The sequence below is a fragment of the Cynocephalus volans genome, chromosome 7 (assembly GCF_027409185.1).
Source record: "Cynocephalus volans isolate mCynVol1 chromosome 7, mCynVol1.pri, whole genome shotgun sequence".
Taxonomy (NCBI): domain Eukaryota; kingdom Metazoa; phylum Chordata; class Mammalia; order Dermoptera; family Cynocephalidae; genus Cynocephalus; species Cynocephalus volans.
In genome coordinates, this window is record NC_084466.1 from 74,982,049 (window position 1) to 75,003,398 (window position 21,350).

The window sequence follows — 21,350 nt, forward strand, 5'->3', positions numbered from 1 at the left end:
ATTTCTCACTCTTCCTTTCAATCAATATCTGAGGCAAAGTTTCATCTCTAGGGCCCTTAATGGCAGGAATTCCTGGAGCCAGCAAATGAGTAATGTTAAACCTATGATTCGATGATGAGGCCATCAAAGACACTAGATCCTAATGCTACATTCCTCTTTATTCCTTTGAACTGCAGTGAAACCCAGGGCTAAGGAAGAAGGAATTGTAAGCTATTTCTTTCCATAAAAGCAGTTTTTTAAAAAATGTGCATCATCATGAACCTAAAAGGTCCGTCCAGATAGATCTCTCAGAATGTCTCTTGAACTCAGGACTTCAGCATTAAGTAACAGAATTTTCAAATGCCCTGAAGATGAACTCCTGTCAGGACTGTTTTCTTTAACTTCTTCCTTATCAATATTCTTCCTGGCTAAAAAGGGGAAATGGACCTAATGATTACCATATGAATGTATTCTTGAAGAACATAAATCTGAAAACTGAAAATCAATTGGTAAGTTTTTTTGTTTGTTTTGCTTGTTTTTGTTGGTGTTTTAAAGGTTTAACTAAAGTCATATCGTTGTTTATTTCAGAGATAGCAGTGGTTTTAGTCAGACCTCAGGCCAGTAACTAGAGATTGTTTAGATATATTTTTCTTTCTACTGAGGAAACTAGGAATATATGTAATAACTACTTATTACAAATACATTTCAGCTCTTTTTTCATTCTGATATGACAAAATACGTAAGACTTACATAATAATCAGAATTACTAGGAGATTTGATAGAGCTGGTGAGAAAGACCACCATTAGGTTCCTATTTTAATTATCAGAAAAGATGTAATATATGTTTATTTTTAGTGTAGTTATTTTAGTTTAATTGTTAACAAGAAACAGTGCTCAACAATTATAATTTTATTTTTAATTCTGATCATTAAAGATAAATAGCATAAGATAATTTTTAGAATTTATACTGATATCTACAAATTACACATAAAAAAAGGGAAAGCAGCAAGATATATCAAAGACCACTCGCTAATGAGTTATATTATATACCTTGTTTGGCTTTTGGGTGAAAAATACTTAGTTTTCATTATCTCTAATCCAATAGAGAAGAAGAAACAATGTAATTAACAATTCACTTCAAAATTATAAATTATACTATATCAATTTTTAAAAGGTGGGAAGAGAAGGATATCAAAAGACCAATAACTAATTACACACACACACACACACACACACACACACACGTATTTGAAGAGACACAATGGGAACAAGGAAAGATAGGGAGGGTAGAAGGGAATAAGAACACTAAAAAGAGCAGAAGAGGGAAGAGGGAGAAAAAGTCAATATTTTCACGGTATGATCATCTACATACTAATATATCTCCACGTAAATCATTTTCTTTGACTACAGGATAAGAAATGGAAGTTTTATAAGTATACACGTGTATATGCACATTCATATTATTATTAGTCACACAAAAAAATCCTCATATATTTATGAGATTGAGATGAGATTTCAAGCAAATGAGATTTTGTACCTGAGAACACAGCAGCATGACAAGCTCAACCACGGATGTGCTGGACTTCATACAAACAAGGCCTACAACAAAGAAAGGTTAATCAGCATGAAACTACAATGGCAGAAATCATCATTCCAAGCTAATTCGTTATATAGTTGTAACATATAAAACTTCCTTTGAAGTAGAATTGCTAAAATAAAATGAACAGAAATGTTCACCTAACATACATTTATTTTTATTACATTAATTTTAAAATATTCAGATATTCAGGATGATGTGAAAATTACTAAAAAATCGACTTCATGCTTTGGTTATTTATTTGGTCAAGGCATTTCTTATACTTAAACTAGGTGGGAAAGGTTATTGAAATTTATAAGATAGTTAAAGCAGCTTTTAATCCAAAAACACTTCCTATGTGATTATCTCCTGGAGTGAAGAACAACTGAAGATCTGTCTAAATTTTCTTCCCAAAGACAAAATAATTTACAAATAGGTAACTCCCTGTAGCTTATCAGTTACTAAATGATTTTTAAAATAATAAAAAATAAATTTCACAAATGATTAACACATCAGGCAACATTTATAAAATCTTACACTGCTCTGCTTCCAAACTCTCAGAATTGATACTAGAAGAAAAAAAGAATTGCACGTAACAACGTATACGTAATAATAGCTACTACTCATTGATCGCTTACTATGTGCTGGGCGCTGTGTTAAGAGCCTATGTACATGTAATAAGAAAGCAGATCCTATTTGAAAAGTGCCAACACAGAGGAAGACATAACCAAGGATTAATAATCTCTGTATAACAGTACATTAATCATAATGTTTGCTAATTTTAAATATGTTTTTAAAAGTTTTTCACTGTTTCTAAAATTAAAATAACAAATAGACTTTCTTTTGGAGGACTAATGTAATCAATCATTAAAAGCATCATATACTAAAGTTGAAGCAAAACCAGTTATTTTTTTTTTCTTAAGTTGATTTCAATAAATAGCCTCGAATGCCTTCTAGACACTAGCATTTATATTTATTGTAGGTAGTGGTTAAATACCCTTTTGTGCCAATTTTGCTAACGACCCTATCCTTATTGTACAGACCAACAGAACGAGTTGTAAAAAGGCACTAGTATTCCATTTTATCAGATCTTTGGGCAGACAGTTAACTAATGAAATAAGAGGCAGATGTGAAAGGCTCATTTAAGAGACAATTGGTGTAATTGATCAGGAATTCTGATGCTCAAGAGCTGGAGAGTCAGAAAGATTAATGAGACATTTATCACCTGTTGGCTACTCAACTATTTGAATTCTGACAAAAACAAAAAGGCCAAAAGATCATAATTAAGACACACACTTATATCAATTTAGACAATAAGGCTTTGACATAAAGAATTATTCACCATATATTTTGTGTATTCATTTTTAATACATAACAACTTAAAAATGAGGAAAAGCATGCACATTTATTTTTCAAAGACTAATTTTTTAAAACAAACTTCTTAAAAAACCCTATATAGCAAGAACATTCATAATTTTTACGAATACTATATCACTCCATCAATGAACAAATACTTCATTAACATTTTGTTCAAAAGAAATGAAAAAAAATTGATAGGGTCACAAAATTGCAATTTGCAAACAGTAGTACTCTCAGGACTCTGTCAAAAGCCATTCTGATTTCAACTTCATAGAACTCACACCTTTATTAATGTGTTTTATCTAATTAGTTTTGGACAGAATGAACTAATGAATACTCCTCAAAAGAAAAGGGGGGGTAAAACCTAACCTTGACAATGAGAACATAAGCAGAGTAAATTTTGGAAGAACTTATCTACCTTCAAAAATTATTTAATCACTGTAGTGGATTGAGTTATGTGAAGCTTGAATTGTGTCCCCCAAGTTTTAAGTATTAGAAACAGCCCCTACTGTGACTGTTAAGAGGGTGGGAAATCCTATTACAGTAATTGAAAGGTAGAGCCTTGGAGAGATGATTGGATTGTAGGACCCTGCGGTAGTGAATGGATTAAAAATGGTGGTCAGGGGTGTGGTTCTGAGGGCTTTAAAAAGAGAGTGAATAAGGAAGTCTCTCTCTGCTCCACCATTTTCGCAAAGTGATACCCTGCTGTCACTGAAGCCACCACCAAAGAAAGCCTTCCCCAGATGTGTTCCGTGGACTTTCGACTTCCGAGCCTCTAAAACCGTAAGCAATAAATTTCATTTTCTTTATACAATACCCAGTTCTGTGTATTTTGTCATAAGCAATAGAAATGGACTAATATAATCACTCTGGGTGGAACTATTTCTAAGTGTTAAGAAGGGTATTACAAAAACAAACAAAAAATAGGTAAACCCAAATGTTTTACTACAGATATATTGAAAATATAAGCATTTTCTAATGACATTTTAGCCCTGCATACTTTCAAAAGAAAAAACCACCCATATTTGAAAATTTAAGATGTAAGTAACAAGCATGATTTTGTATAACTTTAATCATAAGCTCAAGAAAGCCAAATTTATCTGGCGATGCTATAAATAACTCTTAAGCTGCATAAGCATAAGGCAAATATTTCACAAGTGTACTCGTATGTCTCAAAAAGGTTGAGTTTATCCTTTTTGTACTTGCACTAAGGAGTTTACAGTATTAAATAAGACATTACCATCTACACTTTTCCAAGTGCTCCATATTTTAATTCAATCTAAGATTATCTAAAATTTACACAGAGCTTTATAATTTACAAAAAACTTTCATATATGCTGCCTCATTCAATTCTGTAAATAACTCTTTGAATTAGTTATTGTTACTTTATTTTATAAATAAAAATTGAAGAGATTTGGTGACTAGCCTGAGGAGGTGTTTCATTCCATAAGTGGTAGAATTGGGACCTGAATTCAAGTCATCTAACTGGAAAGCCCATTTGATGTTTGCTGCAGAGCCACAAAAATAATTTGCCATCATAGGATGGCAATATACAATTATGAGAAAGGTCATGAATGACGTTGATAGTTTTCTGACTGAAGATAGTGTATGTTGGTTAGACATGCAAACAAAAATCACTAGCTTAAGCAAGAAGTACAGAGGGAGCAGGGAACAGAGAAAATCTGAAGAGACTTCACAGCTTGGAGGATGGATGACTAGAGTTTGAAAGTAAGACTGGAAGGCTGGGGTAATTTCATAGATAAATATTGAAAGAAATTCTAAATAGTTTTGAAAGTTAAGAAGAAAACTTTAGAGCAAATTATAAAATAAGGGAAATGATACTACGGACTGGTTATGGCATTCCTATTCTATGATGACAATCTGTGCCTTGTCAATCAAGTAGTAGCCCCAAAGGAGCTGTACATATGTACCCCCCAACAAAAATCTAGTTAGGAATGTGTGCCAATTAAAAGAAATTTTTATCAAAAAATATATATTCACCAAAATATTCTGACCAGAAATACTGATCCAATACTGCAAACCATACTGCCAGTATAAAACGACCACTTGGAATGCAGACAATAAACATGTGAGGGCCTATGAGGAAGGCTTTTTTTATATATGGGAGGTACTCTAATAGTGAGGAAAAACTGTCATGAGAGCTTTTGAACATATTATGAACTATATTGTTGAAAGGTGAAGTCAGCTAACTGAGTGGTTAATGTATAAGGACCTGAGATTAATTGGGTGGACAAATTTGAGGTGTTCCAGTTCCAGGCAGTAAACAAATTGAATATAGCTGAGTAAACCATTACCCCAAAACTGGCAGTTCTCTTGGATTCACACTTACTGGAGTAGGAAGTTAGTTCTTACTTTCAGAACTATTCTCTCCCCATTTAAAAAACAAAACAAAACAAACAAATAAAAAAATGCAACAAAAGATAAACCAGATTAGAAACCACCAAAATGAGTGTGAAGTCAGGAGTGTGGCCTTTGGAACAAAACTATCTTTCTTTAATACAAAGACTACTGAAAGGCACAGCGATGCTGTTTTAATAAAGAACTGTCAGACTCTTTTCCATCAATCTGTGGGTCTGACTTTATGCATCTGTTAAATTTGAAGATCAGGTTAAAAGAGCCTTTAAGCATTAAAATAGTGTGAAGAAATTCCATCTGTACCAGAGTGTTCCTTATGGGGGGAGGTAGAGGGAATTACACACTCCAGGGACAAGCAAGGAATCATACTCTTAGATGGAACTCATCTTTTAAGCAACATAAGTTTTCTTTCAGTAAGGGTCCTCTTCCAACAGAGGAGACTCTCATCGACATCAATGACTAGGTGCTTTAAATATATTGTCAATAAATATTAATTGAATCAATAAATCTAGAAACCATTATTTACTGTGGTTGAAAGAGAAAAAAAGATAACCAAAATTTTGAGGAAACACAAGTGCATTTTTTTTTTAGAACAAGAGCGTAATTCATTCAAACAGTATGTACTGACCATAGCCCTAGACCATGGCATATACTAAGTTTAAAAAGAAGGAAGGAAAGTAGAACAGATTATGTAAACAAATAATCATGACACAAGATCCTAGGGGTTCATACAGAACATAAGGTGTTACAGAAAGGGCAGTAAACAACTCTGCGTAGAAGTATTTATGGGAAATTTGACATTTGAATTAAATGATGCGAGCCTATCTAGGAAAAAAGGGAAATATAGGAAGGTCATCCCAGGCCAACAGAGAAATGTTTGAGGTCTAAAGAAGCATGATATAGTCAGTAAAATGGAGTTGAAATGTTATGTTGTGCAGTGCAAAGAAAGATGGAAGGAAGTGACTGGAAATGAAGACAGAGTCAGGAAGCAGAGCCATGTATGGTATACTATTCCTATTGTTAACAGGGAACCACCACTTAAGGATTTTAAGCAGGGGTCAGAGAGATGTGTTTTGGCAAGATCACGTTCCGTCACTGGTATAGGAAGGAACCAGTAACTACAAAATCTAGTCGTGATAATGAAAGCCTGAGCTGAAGGCCGTGGCAATGCAAATAGAGACAGATTTGAAAAACATTCTGGAGTGAGACTTAATAAAATATTTTAGACAACTGAATATGAGGTCAGAGAGTAGAGTAAAGGAGCAAAGTGTGAACTATGATACCTTTAACAGAGATTAAGGAAAACAAAAGAAGAAGTAGGTTTGTTGAAAGATAGTAATAAGTTTCATTCTGGACAAGATTAGGAACATAGGCTAAAAATTTTAATTTTGAGCTTTAGGATTGGTTGGTTGTTTTGTAGATATAAATGCTATAACTCAGAGAAACCATACATGCATAAGTCACACAGATAACAAATTTGTGAAGAAAATGTAATTGTGGAATTTTTATAAGAGTCCCACTAACAGACAGCTAATACTAATCACTCATTCATTCATTCATTTCTTCAGTTTGCTAAAAACTAAGTTATCACAAACTTATGGTGTCTTATTGTCTTTAGAATAGGAACAAAACTGAAGTTTCTGGATATATCATATACATCATGGGTCAGCAAATGTTATCTATAAAGGCCCAGATAGTAAATATTTTTGATTTAGTGGCCATAAGTTTCTGTCACAACCACTCAATTCTGCCATGTAGTGCAAAAACATCCATATACAATACATAAACAAGTGGTCTTACATAAAATATTTTGAAAGATTCATAAAGACATTAATTTCATTAATTTTAATTGTAATTTCAAAGTAATTTGATATTATATATTTCTCCACAGAAATTGCATATGTTCAGAAGACTGAAAATCTATTTCCATATGGGAATGGTTGACTAACTGCTTTTAAATAGTAAATTCAGAATGTTGAAATTGTTCAGAATCTTACTGACCGTGGATATTTTTTCTTTTTCATAGTTTTGCTTCTGCTGAGAATTTTTTGCAAAGTGACAGGGTTGAAATTCATAAGACTCATGGATAATTCTTCTACAGAATGATAGATCACAATAAGTGAATCTATAGTGATGGTTACTATAGATTTTTACTAGTGATCTGACTGCAATATGAACTGAGCTGAAGAGAATATTGTTATGGCATTATTAACATTATTATTAACACCTTTAACTGTTAAACACTGCCCCAATTTTACTCGTTACTTATGCATTAGAAATCATGTGCTTGTCCTATTTCATCAAAAATGTCAAATCAGGGGAAACATTCTGGCAAATTCTTCATGTCCAGTGTCACTCTTTTTTTTTTTCCATGTAACTTTCACTTCTGTTTGCACGTTCCATTGAAATACTATTTTTCATTTACACATACTAAAAATGGATTACAATTTCCAAATTAGTTGGTATTAATTAAATTTTGGGTTGGCTGTTTCTTGAGACATTTTTATTAAATAATTTATTTAAAGAACTGTAATTAAGCCACTGCTGTAGGTCTTACATTGAGTAAGGATCTATGAGATTTTCGGAGATGAGACAGTTTTTGGCATCAAGAAGCTAAGAGCCCAGTTAAAGAGATAAGTCATACAAATATACATTTCAGAAAGATTCTAGATAGTATTATACTGAAAAAATAATTATGGTAAAACACTATGACTTCAAATAACATAAAACAATTATTTTTGAGTTTTGCATGAGATACTTTTATTCACAGTATTAGACTCAAGTTTCCATTACAGAAGGTAATTGACCTGAGTGTGTTGCCCTTTCCTTGACATCCTCATTTAATCACAAGAGCAATGAATAAGGATGAAATAAGGGAAATAAGAGACATTTTAACTATCATAAATCATCTGGATCTTGCAATTCTCTTTGGATTAAATTTAATTATAGAACCTATTGTTATTCCTCTATCACTCCTCTGCACCAACTTTCTTCTCCCTGAGCTCCTTCAAATTCCAAAAGCCTCAATTCTAAAACTACTAACCTATGTCTGGTTCAAATTTTGACATGTTCAAAAAAGACTGTAGTCCCAAATAAATATTTAGAATGATAGATGTATTTTAACCATATGTTCATTTCAAGAATTATTGATCAAAAGAGAAGAAAATATCCCAAGTCAAACAGTCATATGATTAAATCACATGAATACTTACATTTAAATAAAATGGCTATTCTAATGCCTTCATATTAATATAAAATAATTTATATTGTATAAAATGTGGGATTCTCCTTTTAAACATACTATATAAAAGTACAAGTTGTATAGCTATAGTTCCAAACTACCTAAATCCTGATTTTCGTTTATCTAAATTCTCAAATATATTTAATAATTTTAAGTTCTCAAATTTAAATAAATTTAAAGTTGCTTTTGTAGTAATATACATCTTTAAGTTCTTTATTTTGTAATAGAAAAAAACAATGTTTTTTCTTTCAAATACTTAATAAATATACCACATAAAATGAAAATGCTATGTACCACTTTTCTTTTCATAATAATACACTCATGAAGTCAAAGATAAAAAACTAAGAAACATAATTAGTAAAAGGAAATCATTTGATAATTATTGTGATTAAGACATAAACAGCCAAAAAAAAAAAAAAAAAAAAAGATTTCTGGTTAAGGTAGGCTCACGTAAAGATCAGTAATTTTATTTTCACTTTCACTTATTTTCAAAAGTATATTAATTTTATCCAATAACTATAGGCTTAAATTGTTAATACACCCTGAGAAAATAAATTAGACCTTCACAAAGCTCCTTACCTGCACTCAAAGCAATAAATTCTCAAATTTGACCTAAGCTGTTTTCTTTACTGAATCCTCTATTTAGAGCAAAATATTAAACAGAGATGAGTAATCAGTACACTTTCATTCATTCTTAGGAATGAAATAGGCTCTTGGACGTTCCTTCAATTTTATAACATTGAAGATATTCTCAAAAGTCACAGAAATTATTATAAGCATATGATTCCACCCAAGGAATACTTTAGTGGGACAATATGCCATAGATTACACACAACACATACATACATACACACAAAAAAGTACAGATCACTGAATTAAACAAGATTATTTTGCCCAACGAGAAAATCTTATATCCAGCTCACAACTATCCATAATTCAGAGTGAGATCTTAGTGTCAAATTATAGGTTATATGCCTGAATATGGTCCAATAACGATAAAGGATATAAGTCAGTATGTGAATTGCTTTGCAATGAAAGAAACCACTTCTAGCATAAAATAGATCTACTTATAAGCTAAAAGTAAATGGTACTTTTATCTCTTCTAATCCTTTTTACAATACGACACAGATCTATTACAAACATTTATGTTTTGAAATCATACGAACTGGGAAATCTCCCAATGGTATCAAATAAATGGCCATAAAAAATGCATCAAAAAGTGAGGAGCTAGTCATTTCCAAGACTTAACGGCAATGATTCAGTTCTAAAAACAGTACTGTATACTTACTACATGCCAGCTACAAATATGAAAGAGATACATTCCGTGTGCTAGAGAAGCATGCATTCTAATAGAGGACACTGGCAGATAAACTGATCAGTTTAATATGAGGAGACCAAGCATTAGCTCAGAACCATTTTAGGATGTTGACTTGCTTAGCAGGATAAATGACATCAAAGTAATTCCTATTGTGATTGTAAGGAAATGGTGGAATTAAGAAATATCGCTAGGATATATTTAACTTGATGTAATATACAGTTATTAATTTCTAGGGAAAAACTGACTTAGGGACCACAACAATATCAGCAATCACAAATGATATTATTCAATCTGTAAAATAGGATCAGTTTAAATTGATACAAACATCTTCTAGTCTGGAGTGTATCTAGCCCCAAGAATTCTCTCTACAACAAACACATAAATAGAAAACACATTTAATGTGAGAATATTTTAGTTTACATGTTTCATTGCAGTGTTATTGAAATTAGCTCTATAATCCTTTTCAGAAACTATTTTTAAAGTTAAAATAATAATACATTTAATCAAAAAAATTTCTTTGGTTACACTTAGTGCAATTAGAAGAACTCTATTGAGTAGAGACAGAACAACATTTTAGGTATGGATAATGTATATCATGCATCACAGGTCATATTTCCATATAGAGAAGAAGGAAAAGAAAATAATCCTCTAGCAGGTAAAATTGGTATCAAAGTATTAACTGTAGCTTTCATGGATTCTGTTCCTCACAATAGAGTTTATATTTAATTTATATATAACCAATAGATTTCGTTAGCTAAATACCAAGCAAAAATATAAAAACAATTCTACATGGAGGGACAACGTATATACAAAAGAAAACTGTGAAAATACAGACACCTCACAGGAAAATAATTTATAAGCAAACAAAGAAGGAAAAGCTTAGTTCTCCAGGAAAAGTCCAGAGGTAAGAACAGTTGAAATAGAAAAATAATCTTAAACTCTCACCACGTATGAGGGTACTTCAAAAAGTTCATGGGAAGATTCATATTATCTTTTAATTCTATTTTTCCACAGCCTTTTGAAGTACCCTCATGAAAAAAAACTTCCACAATCTTGGTAGTCTATCTGTAGGAAAAATAACAGGATGGTATGAGGCATAGGAAATAGTTACAGGAAACCAAAGATTCCCACTTTGCAAATGAGAAGGTTTCTAGGAAAGAGTTACTGCAGAAAATAATGGAAAAATACTAGGCTTAATAGAAGAAGGCTGTACAAAGGAAAGATTTTGCTTAATTTAGAAAGGACAGTCTAATAAAAGGAGCTATAAGTTAAAATTCTGTCACTAGAAATGTTCGAGCAGAGGCTAAAAGATCAACCAATATGATGGCAGAGGGGTATTCTTACAATGAGTAAATAATATGTGAAAAACTCATTGTCCTGAGCTCTGAAAGCCAAGGATAATAATGTACATACACAAATACTTAAAGAATGTCAGGAAAACACCTTAAAATATCAAAATCATAATACACACTACATTTGTGTAGCAATTCACATTTCTTTACATTTATATTTCTCAACATATTTTATAACCTAAAAATTGTGTAAAGACATAGTAAAAACATTGAAATACTTGTACAACTACTTTTTTCCTACTTAGTATACATGGATATGGTATAGTGAATTTAATTGTACCAGATCCTTCCGTAGCTAAGTGATGTGCAGTATTTTTCTCCAATTACTTTCAGAATTGCTTTCTTATGTACATGACAAATTCAAACTCACTCTCTTTCTCTCCATGTATATGTATGTGTATGTATATATATGCACATACACATACGCACATAATACCTCTAATAAAACACATTCCAAATAGTTTAAAAATTAGAAAATATTTTCTTATGTATTAAAATTGGCCTTTTAAAATATCAACACAATATGCATATGATGGACAATATGAGCACAAAGGGGCAAACAGGAAACAGATAACTTCGCTAGAAGTAGGTCTTAGGAAACCTCCATTCCATTGGCTTATTTTTTTCAGGCCTCCTTAACTCCTGATGGCTCTTGATGGCTTATTTCTCTTGTGATCCAGGGTCCACCTAAGTTGTGGCAACTCCACCTAATTAAGGAGCATCTATAATGTGGAAAGCTGTGTTTTGATACTTGAGAAGGACAAACTGGAGACTGATGGTCCAAGCTGACATGCCCTGGGCCTGACCTCACAGTCTGAAACTAGAGAGCAAGGAACAACATATCTGGACAGCACAGATCAAGGACCAGGAAAAAGTCTGCCTTTATATTTTCTATTTAGTTCTATCCGTCTTTAAAACTCGACTTACATGAATATTACTAATAATCTGAGCATTAGTAATAAACAGTTAGTTCTTATATTTCTAAATATTTTAACATTAGGATTTATCCTGGTTTCTCTAAACTAGGCAATTTTATTAGCATTATAGAATTCTTTAATATGGATCTAGTTTTCAATTAAGTCAAAAAACTATGAACTGAAAATTAGAATATCGGGTTTTATTGTAGCCTCTACCAACTAAGTAGCTATGAAAACTTGAGCCTTTCTTGATACTAAGTTTCTCTGCTGGCAAATAGCAGATTAATGATTTTAAAACTTTTAAATTACAATCTCCAGCAATACTTTTAACATCATGATTCAGTACATATAACTGAAACAAATGTTTTATAAAACAGTATTTCCTCTCACTGTGGCATTCTGATCAATGCTATGCTATGGCGTGGCATGCCATTAAAAAGTATTGGTCAGGTCCTGCTTTACTGATTAAACTGTAGTACTAATGGTCACAACCCGCAGTCTGAAAATCAATTCACTAGAGCTGGCATGCCTATTTTTGTAGGGCCCATGGGCTTAAAAGTTTTTACATTTTGAAATTATTGGAAAGAAAGAAAGAAAAAAAATATTTCTTGATACTTCAAAGTAACATAATATTAAAATTTCAGTATTCATAAATAAAGTTTTATTAGAACATGCCCAAGCTCATTTCTTTACATATTGTCTGTGGCTACGTGCATAATACAATGGCAAAGTTGAGTAGTTATGACAGAGACTGCATGGTCACAAAGCTTGAAGTATTTCCTTTTTGGCACATTACAGAAAGTTTGCTGACCCTGCACTAAAGTACACATAGTTCTTTCTGGCTTGAGTATTCATGCTTCTAAGTCCTTTCTTTAGGTCTTACTGGGCTAAATGGTACCACAGAGAAGATGCACAATAGTAGAAAGGAAATGATATGAAAAAGTATGGGTTCTCAGTCAGTTATATAGGTATCAGATTTATATTCCACTCTGTACTTGAAAACAAGAATGAAAAGTGGATATACCAACAGGCAGCATTTGGTGACAGTACAAAGATGAAAATCATTTACAGAATCTGTCCCTGTGAGTTCATGGAGCTTTATCTTATAACCCTTAAGAATCTCAGTTTAATGATAGGCCCAGTAAAGGCTGGAAACTGTTTTAGCAGGGATTAGGTTTGAACACAAAATGACCAACTACATTTCATTGTATTATATGTACACATCAAATTCACAACGATAAAACAAATGGAGAAAATGAAGCCAGTGGCTTCTTTTCACTTTTATATGCTTTAACTTAAAATTATCTTTCAACTGTCTTTTCTTTTCCTTTTCTTATTCACATTTAGACCATTATTTAGCATTGTATCTGTTCAATAAAATCTTATTTGTTCTTTCTGCCCCCAGACTCTCCTTCTACTAAACTCCTGCTATATACAACTAACAGTTTTTCAATCATATTTTGATTTTGTCCCTCCGTGTTCAAAATTCTTTCAAGAATGACAAAGATATAGTTTTGTTTTTTATTTTTATTTTTCTCTAGAATATGTGACTATGTCAAAGTCACTGTTCTTGCCTTTCCACCCTCATTTGCACATACTGCTTTTCCACAATTTTCAATAATAGTCATGAACAAATATGAGCTTTTCTGGCTCTAATGTGTTCACTTCCATATATGGCTGGTTCTCTGCTAGGTTTAAACCTCACCAAGACATTGTCCACCTTGTGCTTTTTTAATGTGTTCTATTGTTACTTTACGAAATTTTAAGAATATATTTGGAAATAAAGTAGTATCAGGGTAAATGCTAGCTTTGTAAAATATAAACAAAACTTGAAGTATTGTACTGAAATGTATTATTTAATGTACAGTAAAAAAAATGGTTACGATCAACATCACCCATAAAATCCTCAGTGTGGAAATAAGTTAAGGAATTTTGTATTTTTAGCATTGTTTCAAGCTAAGTAAATTATACCTTCTCTTTTTTCATTAAGACTAATTACTGAAATCTACTTGACTATAGGAAACAACTTCATTTGTACTCTCATCCTCTCATCTATCTACAAGAATTTTGGGGGTACATATTATGTACCAGGTCCTGGAGGCCTGGTAGTGCTTAAAGGCTGGCAGATGATAGAGACATTACCAAATAACTACACAAATATTGGTTACTGTGACAATTTTGATACATGCTCTCAGAAAAAGTACACTGTGCTATGAAAAGCTATAACTTTAGGCTTCCAAGGGAACCTAACTAAGTCTGGGATATCAGGTTAATATCCTCAGAGAATGTTTAAGATAGAGAAATTTAAAGGAGTCAGCCAAGAAAATGTAGGTAAATAGAAAGTTTCCCATAATCATTAAAAAAGAATTCAGTTATGAAAAGACTTTTCTGAATCCCTTTAATATTCTTCAATGACTAGAAATACATTGATTTCATTGAATTCTGTTGCTATAATATGTTAACATATAATTCACCAAGGCACAATTCTTACTTATCTGCTATATACCAAAATACTGCTAAAATGTATACAAGACTTTGTATTTGGTTTTCCATGGTTAGCTGAAAGGATTGCACAATAATCCATAAATTGGTTTCTGTTTCATTACCTGGATGACTCACTTATCTACCAACTAGCACACAAGAATATTTGCATGTGGCAAATGTGCTGTCCTTGCCATTCTAACCCGTTCCCAGATGCTACTATTCCATAATTTAGAATAGTCAATTGCTCCTGTGCAGAAGTCTTATCTATAACTGGCTGAATTTTACATCTAGATATCTCCTATCATCCTCATATACCCTGCCACTTGGGGGCACAGTAGCTTAGGTTCCACTGTGCCTGTTCTGAATAGAAGCTTTCCATCACCCCATCAAAACAAAGAAAAAAGTAAACAGTACTTTGAAGTTTTCTTTGAATATGTAAGATAACATTACAAAATTAAAACTAGTTTATAACATTTTATACTCTGAAAGAATCAGAATTTAATTTAAAAATGGGGACTTTCCTTATAGCAACTGAAGATGGAGAGAGCCATCAGCTACTAAATAAACTCAGGATAACATTTTATAATCTATTCAAGTTTTAGAACTGTAGTATGTCTGTAACAAAAATATAAAGTAGCTGGAAAATTTAATCACTGTAATATGATAGAAATTGCTAAGCAACGTATTTCCTCTTTTTAACTTCCCCACTTAGTTTTTCTTTCCCAATTGTTAAATATTTCTCTAATGTGCATAAATATACCAGAGAGTGTAATAATAAAAGTCGACATTCATTTCAAACTTAGTTTCTTGAAGATTCCATGTAGTTTATCATATGTGTAGACATTATATCTAAATCAGTATGCAATTTTTTATAATATAAAAATACTTCTCATCTCAAAATAAACTACATGTGTACTCTCCAACACCAGACTTATTAGTCAATATCATAGGTTTCATAGACTATAAATCTTTTCATCGAGTTATTACCTGTATTTAGAGCACCCATATGTCCTGATTTGCCAAGACAATCCAACATCTTACCAGTTGTCTGGGTGTAATTCTAAATGTGGGCCTTTTTCTTTTAAATTGTCCTGGTCTGCATGAAAAATTATATGAATACACTAACTTTATTAGAACAAAAGAGAAAATAATTCTCTTTTAAAATTATCATGAAATACATGATACAGGCCCTACATGCTATTATTTTGTGTTAAATGAAAATACTTTCCAATCATCATACCAAAGTAGATGATCCATTTCTTATTAAGAGATAGAAATTAAGAAAGTAAGCCCATTTACAATAGCCACCAAAAAAATAAAATACCTAGGAATCAATTTAACCAAGAAGGTGAAATATCTCTACCAAGAGAACTACAAAGCACTACTGAAAGAAATTAAAGAGGATATAAAGAGGCAAAAAGACATTCTATGTTTTTGGATTGGAAGAATTAACATTGTGAAAATGTCCATACTACCCAAAGTGATCTACAGATTCAATGCAATACCCATGAAAATACCAATGACATTTTCACAGAAACAGAAAAAACAATCTTAACATTCATCTGGAACAACAAAATACCATGAATAGCCACTGAACCACTCAACCCTGAACAAAAATAAATAAATAAATAAAGCTGGAGGCACAACACTACCTGACTATAAATTATACTACAAAGCTATACAGATTTACAGCCAACTGATCTTTGATAAAGGGAGCGAGAACATACACTGGGGAAAAGATGGCCTCTTCAATAAATGGTGTTTGGAAAATTGGATATCCATATGCAGAAAAATGAAACTAGAACTGTACCTCTTGCCATGTACCAAAATCAACTCAAAATGGCTTAAAGACTTAAGTATAAGACCTGAAACTATGAAACTACTACAGGAAAATATAGAGGAAACACTTCAGGAAGCAGGAATGGGCTAAGACTTTATAAATAAGAGCCTCAAAGCACAAGCAACAAAAGAAAAAATAAATAAATGGTATGATATCAAACTAAAAAGCTTCTGTACAGCAAAGGAAACAATCAACAGAGTCAAAAGACAACCTGCAAGGGCCGGCCCGTGGTGCACTCAGGAGAGTGCGGCGCTTGGGAGTGCAGCGGCGCTCCCGCCGCGGGTTCGGATCCTATATAGGAATGGCCGGTGCGCTCACTGGCTGAGCGCGGTGCGGATGACACCAAGCCAAGGGTTGCAATCCCCTTACCGGTCACAAAAAAAAAAAAAAAAAAAAAAAAAGACAACCTGCAAAATGGAAGAAGATATTTACAAACTATACATCTGACAAAGGATTAATATCCAGAATATACAAGGAACTTAAACAACTCCACAGTAAAAAACCAAATAGCCCAATTAAAAAATGAGCAAAGGAGCTGAATAGACCTTTTTTGAAGGAAGACTTACAAATGGCCAACAGGTACATGAAAAAATGCTCAACATCACTAGTTATCAGGGAAATGCAAATTAAAACCACACTGAGATATCATCTCACCCCAGTTAGACTGCCTATAATCAAAAAGACAGTGAATAAATGCTGGTGAGGACACAGAGAAAGGGGAACTCTCCCACACTGTTGGTAGGACTGTAAATTAGTACAGCCACTATGGAAAACAGTATGGAGGTTTCTCAAACAACTACAGAGAGAACTACCATTTGATCCAGCAATCCCACTACTGGATGTATGCCCAAAGGAATGGAAATTATCATGTCAAAGGGATACATGCACTCCCATGTTCACTGCAGATCTAGTTACAGTAGCCAAGATATGGTATTAACCTAAATGTCCATTGATGGATGACTGGTTAAGGAAAATGTGGTATATAAATACAATGGAATACTACTCTGCCATAAAAAAAGAATGGAATTCTGCTATTTTCAGCAACATGGATGAGCTTGGAAAAATTATGTTAAGTGAAATAAGCCAGGCACAGAGGGAAAAATACCACGTCATCACTCATAAGCAGGAACTAAGAGAGAAAGAAGGAAGGAAAGAAAGACCACAGTGGTGTGCTGGACTTTCAGAGGGACAGAACAGACCTAGGATTGCTGGGAGAAGGAGGGGAGTGAGGGGTTGGGGAGAGGTTGGATGGAGGACACAGGGCATAACTGTGATTTGTGGTGGTGGGCATGCTGACAATATTGATCCAATTATCACATCTTGGGCACAGGTGCTGATGGTCAGCTCTGTGCCCTATGAACATGTCTAATCATTAAAAAATATATAAAATTTTAAAAAATGGCTAAAATGGCAAAAACAAAATAAAATAAAATCACAATTTCAGCAAGTTAGATAAGAGACACACTTTCAGCTGATTCATTTCAGTGAATTAAATTGAATTCTGAACTAGTAATGATGGATCATTGTTTTTCACATTAAAAAAAAAACAAAACCAACATCTCCCACTGATGACAAATTACTAGTATTCAGTTAATCCTAGAGTAGACAGCTCAGATATGTTATCTACAACTTTTAGGTGGTTACCTATGTGATCTACTCTGGATTTATATATTGTCACTCTTTATCTCTTCGATAAAGATGCATTCATATATGCTTTACTTCCCGATTCCCTCCTTGGAGGCTAGGAGACGTGTTGCCTCTAACTATATTTCTTAAGTAAATTCTTCTAATGAATACCATTTATCTCATTTGTCATCAATACTGGATTTTATATTAGATTTTTGGGATATAGTTCCAGATCAGCAAGTAAATAAGTGTATGATCAAAGTCATAAATATTTTAGTAGATAACAAAATTACATTGTTTTAAGGACCTTAGGTAAAACCATTTTTCTTGACAAATCATAAGTCTTCTTTGAATTAACCACCTTTATTGGCTAAAAGGAGATTTCTAAATTGAAATACTAAACTGTAGAGTTTGAAATGTTGCACATATGAAAGAGTATGATTCCTCCTTTTGGAGTGTACCATTTTCATGTTAGAGTTTATGTCTGATGGAAAAATCTTTGTCAACATATACATTTAGTAAACATTTGTGTTATTTTTGGGACTACTTAATTTCTATTTATTTGTAAAGGAAAAAGTAATTTGAAAAAGTTCTGAGCATATCAGATCAATTAAAAAGGGCTATTTTTTTAAACACAGAATCAACTAATAACTGAATATATCCTTGAATTGAATAAATTTAATAGACACAGAAAGTGCTATCTATATTTCCCTCAATCCATGTCTATTCCTACCCTAAAAATTACCCTTCTAAGTTTAGAAGTGTTCCTGCTCCCTTCAAAAGCAAACTCCTCTATTTGGTCAAAGTCCTTCTTTTCTGCATTTCTCTTATTCCTATTAAACATCCTTAATTTTTTTACATCTACAATAGTTCTTTTTCCTCTCTCTGCTAACAGACATAGATTTCTCTTCTATGAATAAAATCTTCAATAGTGCTTTGAACATCTATCAGTTTTCCTCTTTTGATTCGCTTTAAATTTCTCCAGTGAGTGGTCTGTTTACTCAGTTCCTTTTCCAAGCAATTTTGCGTCCTATAATCTTACACCTGTTTCCTCTACTCTTCTGTAATGTCTCCAAGATAACCAAAAGATTCTTATCATGAAATCATGTGGTCCTGTCTTAGTCTTCCTCCGATATAATATTAACCACTTCCCTGTACCAAGAATAAATGTACATCCCCTATATTCATCAACTAAGCTATTTTTTCTATTTTAAATCAACTTTGTTAAAGTAGAGTTTACATACAATACAATGTGACCATTTTCAGTTTGCAAATCTTTGAGTTTATATATCCATGCAGCCACCACTACAATCAGCTCTCCACAAAGTTCCCTTGTGTGCATTCCTAGTCAATCCTCTCCACACTCCCAACCCCAGGCAATCACTGCCTTACATTCTACACCAGAAAAGTTTTTGTTTTGTTCCAGTGTTTCACAACAATGAAATCATACAATATGAGCTCTTTTGAGCATGACTTCTCATGCCCTGCACATTGTTCCTGACATTCATGCATTGTGCTACGAGTGTCTGTAGTTCATTTATGTTTTCATTGAGGAGTAGTACATCTATCATAGAAATATTCTGGCATTTGTCATCTCTTCATTAGTTGATTAGTATACCAGTTGTTTCCTGTTATGATTATTTGAATGTTGCTATGAAATTTTACTAAAGTCTTAATGTAGACATACATTTGCATCTGCCTTCCATACTGACTACAAGTGGAAATGCTGGGTCAAACTTTAAGTAAACGTTTAATTTTATAAAACAATGCCAAACTGTTTTATAAAGTGGTTGTACCATTTTACATTCAGAACCAGCAATGTATACAATAAATCCTTAGAATTTTCTGCATTCATAATTTCATCTGCTATTAAAGAGATTTACTTTCTCCTCTCCAATCTTTGTCTTCTTTCCTTCCTTCCTCCCTCCCTCCCTCCCTTCCTTCTCTCTCTCTCTCTCTCTCTCTCTCTCTCTCTCTCTCTCTCGCTGTCTCATGCACTAGTTAAAACCTCTAGTAAAATGTTAAAGTGGTGAGAGGCTAAATCCTTGCCTTCTCAATCTCATCTGGTTTTTCACTGTAAAGTATGACAGTTATTTTTTCAAAAATACCAATTTTAGGTTGAGTTTGTTCATTTTGGGTCCTATTTTTCTGAGTTTTTCCTACGAATGGGTGTTAAACAAATGCTTTTTCTGCATCAATTAAAAATGAGAAAACAATATTTAATACATATTCACATATTAATCATTTCTTGTATTCTTTCATTTGTGTGTATCCATATTTCCATCTGATACCATTAAAATCCTGCTTTAAAAATGTTTTTAACAGTTTTTAGGATACAGATCTGCTGGTAATGAATTTTCTCAGTTTTTATTGTCTGAAAAAGTCTTTAGTTCCTCTTCATATTTGAGGAATATTTTCACTGAATGAAGAATAACAGGTTGGCAGTCTTTTCTTTCAGCCCTTTAAAGATGTTCCATTATCTTCTGGTTTGTGTAATTTCTAGCTATTTTAATAAGTAATGTATTTTCTCCTCTGAAGCTTTTTTAAAAACTGAGAATTTAAATTATTATACATGAAAGCTGAATTTTAAAATTGTTCTACATCAAAATGTATCTATTAAAAAAAAAGACTGAAAATGATGACGCTCAAGGGACAAGACTATAGGTAAAATTTTGGTTTATTTTTCAGACTATGCAACAGGACTATGCTGGGTTTTATTACTGTTGTTTGTTTTCAATACAATTTATATAATTCTAAGGTTATATTTTTTTTCCATGTTTTATTGTGGTACAATACACATAACATAAAATTTAGCATGTTAATTTTCAAGTGTACAGGTCGGTGGTATTAAATCCATTCATCATGTTGTACAACCATCACCATCATCCATCTCCATAACTCTTGTCATTCTGTAAAACTGAAACTCTACATTAATTAAACAATAATCCCCCATTCCCTACTCCCTTCAGCCTTGGGCAATCATCATTCTACTTTCTCTCTCTGACTTTGAATACTCTGAATACAGTTATGGATCGCTTAATGACGGATAAGTTCTAAGACATTAAGTGATTTTGTTGTGTGAACGTCATCGTTCCAACCACCGTTGTATATGTGGTACGTCGCTGACAGAAACGTCATTATTCAGGGCATGACATTACCTCATATAAGCGGAAACATACAGTTTTTGTCTTTTTCTAACAGGCTTATTTCACTTAGCAAAATGTCCTCGAAGTTCATTGACGTTGTATCATATATCAGAATTTCCTTCCTTTTTAAGACTGA

The 21,350-nt window shown here is 32.7% G+C and overlaps 1 protein-coding gene across 1 annotated transcript in view; it reads right to left on the reverse strand.

The window, feature by feature from the left end:
- The window catches only part of NBEA (neurobeachin), a 657,479-nt gene that overhangs the window by 347,045 nt on the left and 289,084 nt on the right, over nt 1-21,350 (reverse strand). The window contains exon 34 of the mRNA XM_063101747.1: nt 1,517-1,578. Coding sequence (XP_062957817.1) covers nt 1,517-1,578 — 62 coding nt within the window. The remainder of the gene's footprint in view (nt 1-1,516; nt 1,579-21,350) is intronic.